General features: G+C 42.7%; 1 protein-coding gene across 1 annotated transcript in view; it reads right to left on the minus strand.

Annotated features, from left to right (window-relative positions):
• Positions 1-12,524, minus strand: part of EML3 (EMAP like 3) — a 398,769-nt gene that overhangs the window by 298,444 nt on the left and 87,801 nt on the right. Inside the window, exons 3-4 of the mRNA XM_086938192.1 lie at positions 12,084-12,210; positions 6,564-7,214 (exon numbers count right to left, since the gene is read on the minus strand). Coding sequence (XP_086794318.1) covers positions 6,564-7,214; positions 12,084-12,210 — 778 coding nt within the window. The remainder of the gene's footprint in view (positions 1-6,563; positions 7,215-12,083; positions 12,211-12,524) is intronic.

Raw genomic sequence — 12,524 nt, forward strand, 5'->3', positions numbered from 1 at the left:
GCCTCCTACTTGCTTTCCCCCCGTTTTCACTGCCCTTTACTTGCTTTGCACTGCAACCGATGGCAGAGTCCTGGGTCCCAAAAAGACGGCTACTTCCCTCAACAATGACACAACCCTCCATGGAACAAGGGCGACCCCACACACGACTGAGTCAGCAGAGAGATAAAAATAAGGCAGCAGATGAGTGAATGTCGGGCAAGCCTGGCCCAGTTCCTCTTATAGCCGATGTTTTTCAATCAAAGGGCAGGCCCCTGGGATGGGCCTGCGGCCTTTTCCCTACAGATATGCAAACTGGATTAGCCTTGCCAGATGTAAATTGAGGCTTTCCCGTGAAGTCTGAGAACTTTCCAGACAGGTGGAGGTCTGTGGCAGGGGCAGCCGTTGCTCTAAACAAGTCTTTCCTGAGCTACCGACCTACCCTGATCAGACAGGTTCAGGGGTGTACTGGTGGACTTTCACTGGGACACACCACACTTGTTTCACATTTGACACCAAATATTGATTCAGTTGTGCGGTAGTGGTGTGCTTGTTTACATGCAGGCTTCTTCACCGGGTTTCTGGCGGGGGATCTCATTTCAGTTTGTTGTTAGTTACGGTTTTTGGAGAAAGTGCCTTGAAGCTTTCAGTTGGCTGGCTGGTTGCTTACCCAGCCACATAAAATAGCCTTGTTTTTCTCCACACAAATGTACTACAGTTTTTCCAGATTTAAAATGTTAGGGAAAAACACACCATATTAGAAGTTTTGCAGCGTGATACTGGGTTGAACATGAGCAATTACCAAGTTATTCCGATTCTGACCCACGGAGATCGTAAATGAGGTAATACCACACTAGGGCTACCGGTGGTCTCCAGGCGGTATTATAAAGCGAAGTATCACATCATATAGGACAAAAAAATAAAAATATATTTAGCAAATTTAATGAAATATCCAATTACAGCTTGCCACACAGCTAATTGTGCTGTGTTGTGATTTATGGAGAAAAAACGAGTGCATTGTTTAACACAGTAACATGCTACCCTCCCACACGTGAACACTCTAATATATTTTCGTTCAATGTTCATAGGACCTTAATGGCAACCATCTTGGGTATCGTTATGGGGAACATTCATATAGTGCTTTATACCCAGAAGAGGCGCCAAAGCAGTTTGCAGACCTGTTGCATGTCACTTTGTTGGGCATACTTAGCCCAAAGCGCTTTGTTTGATAGGAAATCCCATGTGGGATGCATTTCAGTACATTTCTCGATGAGAAGAGTTGTTCTCCTCCCGTGCTAAGTGCCTGCGCCTCAGCGTGTCTGTGTGTAATGAAGTGAAAATGAGTGGCAGATAGCATGTTTAAGCTTAGAAGGCACTGATGTATTTGAGTGGATGTGTGAAGCTATGTAAGGTGGTTTGTTGTGTGCGATTGGCAGAGAATGCATACACCAGCTCCCTGCTAACATGTAGATGTACTTATGCTTGGACTGAAACAAAGGAGAGTGAGATAGCTGTCTATGTACCTGGGCAGCCCAGTTTGCCACTGGTTATGACCCCTGTTACTCTCTACGTGCACTTGTTGTTTAGCTCACCACTAAAAAAAATTTAAAAAAACAATGTGATAACGTGTCTCTAAAAACAACCAAAAATGCTTTGCCATTGGACACAAAACAAAGCCTTAAAAAAAATCCAACGATGCAAAATTTGAAAAAGTGTGCGCGCCGCTATTAATATAAAGCTTGGTGTGCAGTGCAGTTATGTGCTCGCAGTAGCCTATAAACAAAGTAAACTAAAAAATGCGCACGCTCAGCGTGCATTCATTAATTTGAAAAAGTACATTGTAAATCCGTTTGCTTAAAAATATATATATTTTCAACATGCATGCTTTTCAAAACACATACTACCGTGTCTCCCCAAAACACGAAAAATGCTTTGCCACTGGACACAAAACAAAGCCTGAAAACAAGCATTGGCATAGCCAATAGGTCTCGCTTTGGGAAAGTTTGAGCTCTTGTTTTGAAAGCTTATTATGGCTCCTGTTGCAGCTCTCATATGGGTACTGTTATGTGCCTCGCCTTACATATCTTGGGTTGTGCATTCTCCTTTATTTTAATTTTATGTACATTTCTGTAGAACATCTTTGTCAATCTGTACCTCCTTTTCAGTACTCATGAAATCTTTCCTACATCATGTATTTCTTTCAATAATGTTAAAAGATAAGAATTGGAATCCTTTGTTTGACCCAACTGATGGCAAAATCTCCCTCAACTGAAACATCACTTTTGTATACTATACAGCCGTTAAAATATCCCAAAAACTTTATTAGTTTTCCATCTTTGTCTAATAACAGGTTTATATAGTCTAACTTGGTCCTTCATTTTTTTCTTTGTATATTTGTCTTTAGAGACTTATGTCAGTTTTACCCATGAGACAAATACATGTTCACTTCAGTCCCTTCTACTGTTATCTCAGCTAGTGGGCAATCTGCCTTTTTCCTACTATTAATATAGCTATGTATTCAGGTGCTTCTTTTACTTCATTTACTTTCTTATATTTTCTTTCACTTTTGCAACACTTTGCATAATATCATTTTTGTCTACACTATTTGTAAGATACTTTCTATGTTGGGCAACATTTACTGTTCGTCATGTGATCAAGTGCCCCACATCAAATAATACCTTCCTTGAAATGTCTGTGTTTGTTTCCTCAGTTGTTGACTGTTAGTAGGTGCATCTTGCTATCTTGTTTCATATATCTACTGTTTGTACTATTTCTTTTGAACAAGTGTTTTTTATCTCTTCTACATGTGTCAGACTGAGTTCCAGTTTCTTAGAGGGATCATCACGCATCCATAGTTCTTTTCTACTATATTAGTTGCACCCCAAAATGAACTGATCTCTGATGTGCTCCAAATCTGCATGATGTTTCCAGTTTTCTTAAATCTATTACGCCATCTACCATTGCCTCCCTCTCCTTTTGAATTTTTTCATCCAAAGAAAACTTTTCTAATACCATCCTTATTTTTAGGAAGTAGTCAAAGTCTGACTTTTTCAATACAAATTAATCATATTATAGAACTCTACATCTTCTTCATTTGACGTCTCCGGCAAATGATTAATACTTCTTGACCTTCTGGTCCTAAGCAGTGCTATAGGGATTACAGTTTTCTCTCTAAGATGTTTGTCCCACATGCACTGAGAAAATACTTTCTTCCACTTCTATCATTTTAATATCAGAGAAATTAAGAAAGAATTTGGTCTTATTACTTTTTGCATGTTACTATAATTGGAACTAAAGTAAGCACCCACTTAACGCAAGTATTTATAGTATATAAGTACAATAACTCATTTAACACCAGACTGTACTCACATACTGTAACATACTGAACAACATTGACAAACATAAAAGAAATCCCATCCACAACAACACTCAATAAGATTTCTGAGTAATGCTCCCTGTAGAGCTGCTTTCAGTTATAAGTCACATTGGCAGGTTAAAATGTGTAGAAAGGGTTTGGATTGCATGGAACAGTATCTATTTGGGCATTTCTTAAGGCATGTTATTTTATATCCACAAAGGTTAGGAATTTATAAGGGCAGGTTTATATTTTGCGACTTTTGTACTTCACTATGAATCATTTCAATTCCTTTAATATTTTCTTCACACCATTAACGTCATTGGCAAGAAATATTTGGGCACGGATAGAGCAGTAGAGTGATATGAGTATGGGCAATCCACATGCGTTAACACGTATCTGCTGGTATCGCAATAAAGACTGACGCGGCCTAGGAAGACTTGAACGTGCCGCTGTTAAATGCGTCAAATGCTTCCGGTATCAAGAAGGTGCATGCTTCACTCTTCCAATGTCAGGAAGATGAGAGGCACACATTTGATTTAAGGCCCTGCATCCTGACCTTAAGGGGAAGGTTCAGAGTGAGCACTTGTTGCACATTACCAAAGAATGCTGAATTCTGTGCTTAGAAAAGTCCAATGATGTGCTGAAAACTCTTTGACGCAATTCCTGAGTCAGTTATGTCTGAACATCCTAGAAATTCTAAGTTTGTATTCTTTAGTTGGAACCACAATTAATGAATCTGTTTATCAGGGGTTATCAGGCAGGGTGTCTGTGAGAGCGCTTCACACCCGTAATAAAGGAACACATTAAATGCAGCTAGAGCGGGATTATCCTTTTTTAATTGCTCTACGGTTGATTGTCTTGTCAAAGAATGAACCATCCATATAACAGATATCTAGGTCATTTAGTTGACTACCTACTCCCACATCCAACAACTCCAGCAGCTATGCATGCCATTTTACTTTCATCCCATTCAAATAGAGCAACTTATTATTATTACATTCTGCTAGCCATGTATAAGCATGCCAAGTTGAATGAAGTGGATCCTGTTGGCTTAGTGTCTGGGTTGAATAAGCTTGCCTCAAGTGACATAGGCGTACACTCATCCCGCTCAAACGTTAAGTGTGGTAAATGTACAGGACCATGTAGGCAAGCATATTTTTGCCTGCTCTGTATAGTAGTATAGTTCCAGATCCTGGGCAGCTAACCCCTCCTGTTCATATAAAAGCAACATTATCATCCATTTTACTATCACTTGTTTGCCCCTTCAAACTAGCTGAATGATCAGTCCTGTAAGTGTACGAACGAATACTCGAGTGGGGTCAAAGGGGACACTGAAGAGTAAAAAGAACATTTTTAAAGTCATATGATGGCTAATAACCACGAGCGATAGAGAAGGCGTAATGTATCTCTCAATGCAGTCTACTAACATGTCTATGGCCATCTTATGGTTGCAATGGAATACATCTACAGGATTCCTGTGCATCATAATTCACAAGTAACACACTGTCTCCAGGGTTCACGGAAGTGGGCGTTCCCATTCACACTGTTGCGTGGATTCAATTAATTGGAAAATCTGGGACTTGTTCCAATTATTTCCAATCCAGAGACTCCACCAAGTCTAAGGATCTCTTGGAGAATATGTGAAAAATGTATGCCAGGGTCACTAAAGTAAAGGAGCACATCATCAGCAAATGCCAAAATAATTAGCTTGGTGGCATGAAATCTCAACCTCCTCTGACATGGTGCGCTCTCAGAGCACGGGCCAGTGATTCAGCAGCTGTAGTATATAGGAGACAGAGGAGCAGGTAACCCTGCTGGATACCTCTTTGTTCGAGAACAGCGTCAGTACTGCAGATATTTATTCTGATCCTGGCTGTTGCTTTTGTATAAAGCAATTTTATTACTATTATAAATCTGTCCCCTACCTCAATTTTTGTTCGCACAAAATCATAATCTCATTCCACAGAGTCAAAAGCCGTAAAAGTGTCTAAAATGTAATGTAAAAGGCTTTTATATAGCGCATGGCTACCCTGAGGCATTCCAGCTCTGCAGCGAAGCCAAGAGGAGGGGAGATCCTTATGGGAAGAGCCATATCTTTAGTTGTTTGCCAAATGCAAGGTGGTTAAATTCCATGTGAAGGAGGAGCAGGAGGAAGTCCCAGAGCTTGGCAGCGTTGTAAGAGAAGAGTCGGCCACCAGCTCTGACCCACTTGATTCTGGGCACTTCTGCCAGGTGGTGGTCGTCGGAGCGGAGTCTTCTGGTGGCCTTGTAGGGTCTGACCAAGGCTTTGATGATGTGTGGCCCATTTCCTTCTAAGGACCTATGGGTGATACAGAGAGATTTCAAATGAATTCACTCCTGTACCGGAAGCCAGTGGAGGGAGCGTATGGTGGGCTTTACTGAGCAGCGATTGTTTGTGTCTTTGAGCAATCTAGCTGCAGAGTTTTGAACGATCTGCAGCTTTGTGATTACTGAGTTGGGGGCCCCTAGGTAAAGAGCGTTGTCGTAATTCAACATAGATAAAATTAAGGCTTGGATCAGCTGCTTTCTTGCTTGGCAGGGGAGTAAGGGGAGTATTTTCCGGGTCATTCTCAGTAGGCCATAGCATGCGGCGGCCGTCTTCCTGGCTTGGGCTTTGAAGGTGAGGTCTTGATCTAGCCAGATTCCCAGGCTCTTTATCTCAGTTTTTGGGACTGGTGCTGGACCCATGCAGACTGGCCACATGGTGCTAGATTTGAAACTTAGCTGGTTGCCAAGCAGCATAAGCTCAGATTTGTCCCCATTCAGCTTTAGGTGAGAAAGGCTCATCCAATTAGCAACTTCCTCGAGACAGGAGTGGAGATCAGTGGGCGAGTGTTCAACCTGACACACATTCACGTTGGAGTCCAGTTGTGTTTTGCTGCCAATGGAGATTTCGAGACTGCGCTGTTGATCTAACCAGAATAAACCCATCTCGCTCTGGGACACACCAGAGCTTCTAATATATGTAAATCGAAAACACATATACACACACATACAAACAAATCATGTTTGTGATCCATCCTCAGGTGCTGAAAGTAGTAACACTAAAAAAACACACACAAGTAAAGCAGATGAATGTAGCCTATTCTTCATGCTAAGTTCAACACACAATTACCACTGCTTTAACATAGGGATGAAAGTTGGAGAAACACATACAATTATACATGGTTAGATACACAAATATGTCTTGTCAGGGGTTTTGACTTACGGTTCCTTCTTGGCGGTCTTCAAAGCTTGTACAGCTGGGTCTGTGAGCACCTCACCACCCCTCTCAGATTCAGTGTCTGCTGCTCCGGAGGAAGGGCTCCAACGCTCTTCTGTTGAACGAGAAGATGAGTCTTCTGGGCTTAGTGCTCTGTCCCCATGCTGCTGGGAGAACACTCCATAGTTGTCATTGAGTCTTTCCTCTTCCCCATGGTGTGGGGTTCCTGGAATTTTCTCCAGAGAACTTGGGGATTCTGAGGGACTCTGGCAATATGAAGAATCCCTGCTGCCTCCACCAGGAGAGTGCACATCTTCCACCATCGAGAGGGGGGAATCAGAACATGTCTGGAAGTTGGGGTGTGGGGCAGCGGCAGGATCACCTGGGGTCCACGGCCCACCAGGGCATGTCCCTGCCATAACTGGAGATGCCACCTCAATACTGCCTTCATATATTGCATCTTGGAAGGCAGGATGTACATTGCTATGTTGTGCCACTGTGCATGCTGGCTGCTGAACGAGGAGCCGGGTGCGCTTCAAGTGTAGCAGGGTGGATTCCTCGGTCTGTGTCCCTTTGCTGGTCAAGGATGGTGGTGCGAAGTTTGGACCAGAGCCGACTGAGATGACTTCCAGTTCCTTCTTTTGGGCATGGTGATCTCTGCAGACATCCAATATAAAAGTGTGTTTAGGATTATAATATATCCAGCTATAATATTCATTGTATGGAGTCAAACACAAAACACATACTATGGGCCTTCCTAAAACCAAAAGGGATCCCTTTCTGGTCAGACCACTAGTATGTCTGACATGTTGGGATAGCCCAGGACATCAGGGAAGACAGGACCGAACTACATTTAAAAACTCAGAAAGGGACCTTGAGAAGAAAGTAAAGCATATTTCTAGCAAAAATTAATTACATTTAGATGTTTTGTCATTCTGTGCAAAATGAACACTATCTTCATAACCTACAAATGTTATATATTAGGCTACAGGCAAATGATACTTCAAATCAAACTGTGGCAACAATTTACCACCATATATCGTACTCTAATGTTGTGGCTGTGAAAATAACATGTACAATACATAAACAAAGCCTCATGGTATTATAGAGACAACCACACTTATGTTGCTCGATATCAGTTTAGCTCATACAGTTCATGGAGCGTGGCAATATGTTTATATTGTCAACCACTTTCATCACATCCTGCCCAAGTGGGCATTGATATAAATGCCAACACAATGAAATGAAAATTGAGACTAGTTGGTATTGTCAAGATAAACAAAAACTGTTAAGTACAAGTGAGAATTGTTTCATAGAAATAATTTTCAAACAATTCTCACTTGTACTTAACAGTTTTTGTTTATCTTGACAATACCAACTGCCACAGTTTGATTTGAAGTATCATTTTTCAACAATGGACTTATTAACAATGTCAAAATTTCTGTTCCAACATGTCCGCTGCACTTATTTCACTTGGGGTTATGCACAGGAAGTCCTTCCTCTATGACTATTCATTGAGAATGTAAAAGGACTATTGTTTTGAGTTCACAACAAACGTGAACAAGCCGTGAGGTGAAACGCGTTGTTTGTTTTTTGCTGCCGATTAAATATTTGAAAACAAAACAGGTGATGGACAGAATGTGGATCAATGTCACACATTCACCCCAGTCCAAAGATCTGGGCCCAAATCCATCGTTTTTTTGCACTCCACACCACCCTAGGTTAGACAATGGCGATATGCAAATCAGCTCTGACCCTGTGCCCCATGGGAACAGTCCAGTCCGAACTACAAAAGCCATGTCCTTCCCAGAACGGAATCAAGCATCCGAGGACCGGACCGGTTTCGAGGTAACACCTCTCATCAGCCCGGCTAGCTTGACTCCAGTGGTGTGGAGTGCCTGGGACCCACGTCTGAGCATCCCCAGCGCACTTATGGCGGCAATTGCAAACAAAACAGGTGATGGACAGAATGTGGATCAATGTCACACATTCACCCCAGTCCAAAGATCTGGGCCCAAATCCATCGTTTTTTTGCACTCCACACCACCCTAGGTTAGAGAATGGCGATATGCAAATCAGCTCTGACCCTGTGCCCCATGGGAACAGTCCAGTCCGAACTACAAAAGCCATGTCCTTCCCAGAACGGAATCAAGCATCCGAGGACCGGACCGGTTTCGAGGTAACACCTCTCATCAGCCCGGCTAGCTTGACTCCAGTGGTGTGGAGTGCCTGGGACCCACGTCTGAGCATCCCCAGCGCACTTATGGCGGCAATTGCAAACAAAACAGGTGATGGACAGAATGTGGATCAATGTCACACATTCACCCCAGTCCAAAGATCTGGGCCCAAATCCATCGTTTTTTTGCACTCCACACCACCCTAGGTTAGACAATGGCGATATGCAAATCAGCTCTGACCCTGTGCCCCATGGGAACAGTCCAGTCCGAACTACAAAAGCCATGTCCTTCCCAGAACGGAATCAAGCATCCGAGGACCGGACCGGTTTCGAGGTAACACCTCTCATCAGCCCGGCTAGCTTGACTCCAGTGGTGTGGAGTGCCTGGGACCCACGTCTGAGCATCCCCAGCGCACTTATGGCGGCAATTGCAAACAAAACAGGTGATGGACAGAATGTGGATCAATGTCACACATTCACCCCAGTCCAAAGATCTGGGCCCAAATCCATCGTTTTTTTGCACTCCACACCACCCTAGGTTAGACAATGGCGATATGCAAATCAGCTCTGACCCTGTGCCCCATGGGAACAGTCCAGTCCGAACTACAAAAGCCATGTCCTTCCCAGAACGGAATCAAGCATCCGAGGAACGGACCGGTTTCGAGGTAACACCTCATCAGCCCGGCTAGCTTGACTCCAGTGGTGTGGAGTGCCTGGGACCCACGTCTGAGCATCCCCAGCTCACTTATGGCGGCAATTGCAAACAAAACAGGTGATGGGCAGAATGTGGATCAATGTCACACATTCACCCCAGTCCAAAGATCTGGGCTCAAATCCATCGTTTTTTTGCACTCCACACCACCCTAGGTTAGACAATGGCGATATGCAAATCAGCTCTGACCCTGTGCCCCATGGGAACAGTCCAGTCCGAACTACAAAAGCCATGTCCTTCCCAGAACGGAATCAAGCATCCGAGGACCGGACCGGTTTCGAGGTAACACCTCTCATCAGCCCGGCTAGCTTGACTCCAGTGGTGTGGAGTGCCTGGGACCCACGTCTGAGCATCCCCAGCGCACTTATGGCGGCAATTGCAAACAAAACAGGTGATGGACAGAATGTGGATCAATGTCACACATTCACCCCAGTCCAAAGATGCCACAGTTTGATTTGAAGTATCATTTTTCAACAATGGACTTATTAACAATGTCAAAATTTCTGTTCCAACATGTCCGCTGCACTTATTTCACTTGGGGTTATGCACAGGAAGTCCTTCCTCTATGAGTATTCATTGAGAATGTAAAAGGACTATTGTTTTGAGTTCACAACAAACGTGAACAAGCCGTGAGGTGAAACGCGTTGTTTGTTTTTTGCTGCCGATTAAATATTTGAAGCACAGCAACTCCTGGCGTGTCGTTGTACGTTTCTTCGTATGGGAGAATCTTTTGTTGATATATATATATATATGTACATCTTTTATGCAGGTACTTAATGATTTTTATTCTGAACATGCGTGGGAGATGGGAGATATTGTTTTCTATTTAGTCCTGAGAAGGTGGCAACAAGTTGTACATTTCACCAAAACGCGTTGGTGTACTCTGTGTTCTAAATCTGTCCAACATTGTGATACAATAGATGATTACTCTTTTGAAACATCATGTATCCTGTTCAACGATCATTACAGACTAGAATCATTTGAATAGACATATGTTTGTTGTCTCACTTGTTTCTCTCTTCTTTTTTTCTGAGTTTTTAATCTTTTTATATACTGTGCCCTGTACTGTGGGGCTATCATTTTATATTTTCAATTGATGCAATGTCAAGTGTCTTTAACCTTCATCATGTTGATCGTTTTATTAAACCAATGTTCAATGCTAGGTGGTGAACTGGTTCTCCAGTTTTGCAGAACAAGTGATCTAGCAACTGCAATGGCAATTAATATAAAATATTGCTGATTTTTTGTAAAGCATTTTCCTTCTGCTGAAGAACCATATAACACCAACATGGCTGACGGACAGATTTCCAAGGATAAAATCAAAGACATTTCCTCAAAAACCCTCTTCCAGAAATATTGTAAATCAATATATTCAAAAAATATATGTAGCCATCCCCCTTCCCCCTCTCTGTTACAACAAAAACATTTATTCGGGCAAGTTAAAAACATTTTAGACAATTTCAGAGGGGTAAAATATAATACCCATCTAGATAAAAAATGACTAGGACTTATAAACTTGAAGAGGCCTATGTCAAACGTATAGGAGCAGTAGCTAGATTTAGAGGTATTTGGCGTTCCTTTTTCCCTTATGGGTTCATTGCCGAAGCCTGATGATGATGAATTAGGTAAAATACAAGTCATATTTGCATGTAGCATTTTGTAGGAGGTAGGGTATTTCTAAAAAAATATATATATATTAGCACATGGCACTTTGCACTTTATCTTTGCACTTTGCACTTTATCTTTTACTTCTATTTAATGTAGCTTAATAAATTAAATAGTTTAGTCAGGAGGTTTTTACCCAAGGACTGTGGGACTCTGATTCTTTATCAGTTGCTTTTTGAAAATGTAATGTGAAATGCTCTTTATAAATTGTTGAACATGCTTGTTTAATATATTGGCCTTGCTATTTGATATGTAAACCGACATGTAAAATATTTGCTTTACCTATTTTTCTCCTGTTCTAATAAAAATATATATTTTTTAAATCATGTTGACCGTTGAATGCTGGCACATTTTTCATATGTTCAATCTGTATATTAGATAGAGTGTTGGCGAACATGTCATTAAAACTCTGTGCATTTTGATACTTATGTTGTACTGGTTTTGATGACCGACGTTTAGTTGTGGTGCAAGCTTGATGGCTGCGTGAGTAAATGTTTGCAGATCATATGAGTGTGGACCATTGACTTCCCAAGGGGAGATTTGATACAACTGCTGAGAGTAGACCCCCATCCTGCCATCTTAACCCCTTTGATGCTGATGACGAGCTCAGCTCGTCATCAGCCACGGTGGTCGTGTGCGGATGACGAGCTGAGCTCGTCATCTAACGCGGCTTTTCGAAAAAAGCAGCGTAGCGGAAAAATAACCGCCGCAGCGATGCGGTTAAGGGTCAGCTCCAAGTGTCTGATTTCAAGCCCTCTATCCAAGTGCCTAAGAATTTGTTTTGACTGCACAGTGGTGGCACATGGAACACAACTGCCAGCTGGAACGTTACTTTTGCAGTAAAAGGAGCAGAAACTGCTGTATTCCTGCAGTGAGATAGATACTCAGTCTACCCAAGCGTTTGAAGCCAAGTACAAGTTGTGCTCCTATCAGGCACGGTGTATGTGAGTAGAACGATCAGAGCCTCACGTACCTGCATCTAGAGAGTAAGTCCTTCCCGGAAAGCGTCTGTGAGGAGCTGAGTTGGAGGTTCCCAGCCTTGCGTGTGCCTTCACCGCTGCAGTCTGAAGGAAGATGGCCCCCAGCGAAGTCGCCATTTACTGCAACAAAGAAAGATAAAACATGGGCTGTCATTTCAGTTCCTTTGTTACTGCCTTATGCTGGGTGAGGAAGGGACTGTGGTGGTGCTGCAGCACGACTACTTACACCACCTCTACTTACACCACCTATATAAGGAGGGGTGGGGGCTTGCCCTCAGTGTTAGCTTTACTACTCCACATCTTGTACAGAGAAGGATTGCATCAGCCAGGGTCATAGCCACATAAGCAGTGGGCCCTCAAGGAGCTAGGCACCCCCCCTAATAATGGCTGCAGAGCCCTTCCCCAATATGCAATTGGCTGCAAGCAAGATGCAC

The sequence above is a fragment of the Lissotriton vulgaris genome, chromosome 9 (assembly GCF_964263255.1).
Source record: "Lissotriton vulgaris chromosome 9, aLisVul1.2, whole genome shotgun sequence".
Lineage (NCBI taxonomy): Eukaryota > Metazoa > Chordata > Amphibia > Caudata > Salamandridae > Lissotriton > Lissotriton vulgaris.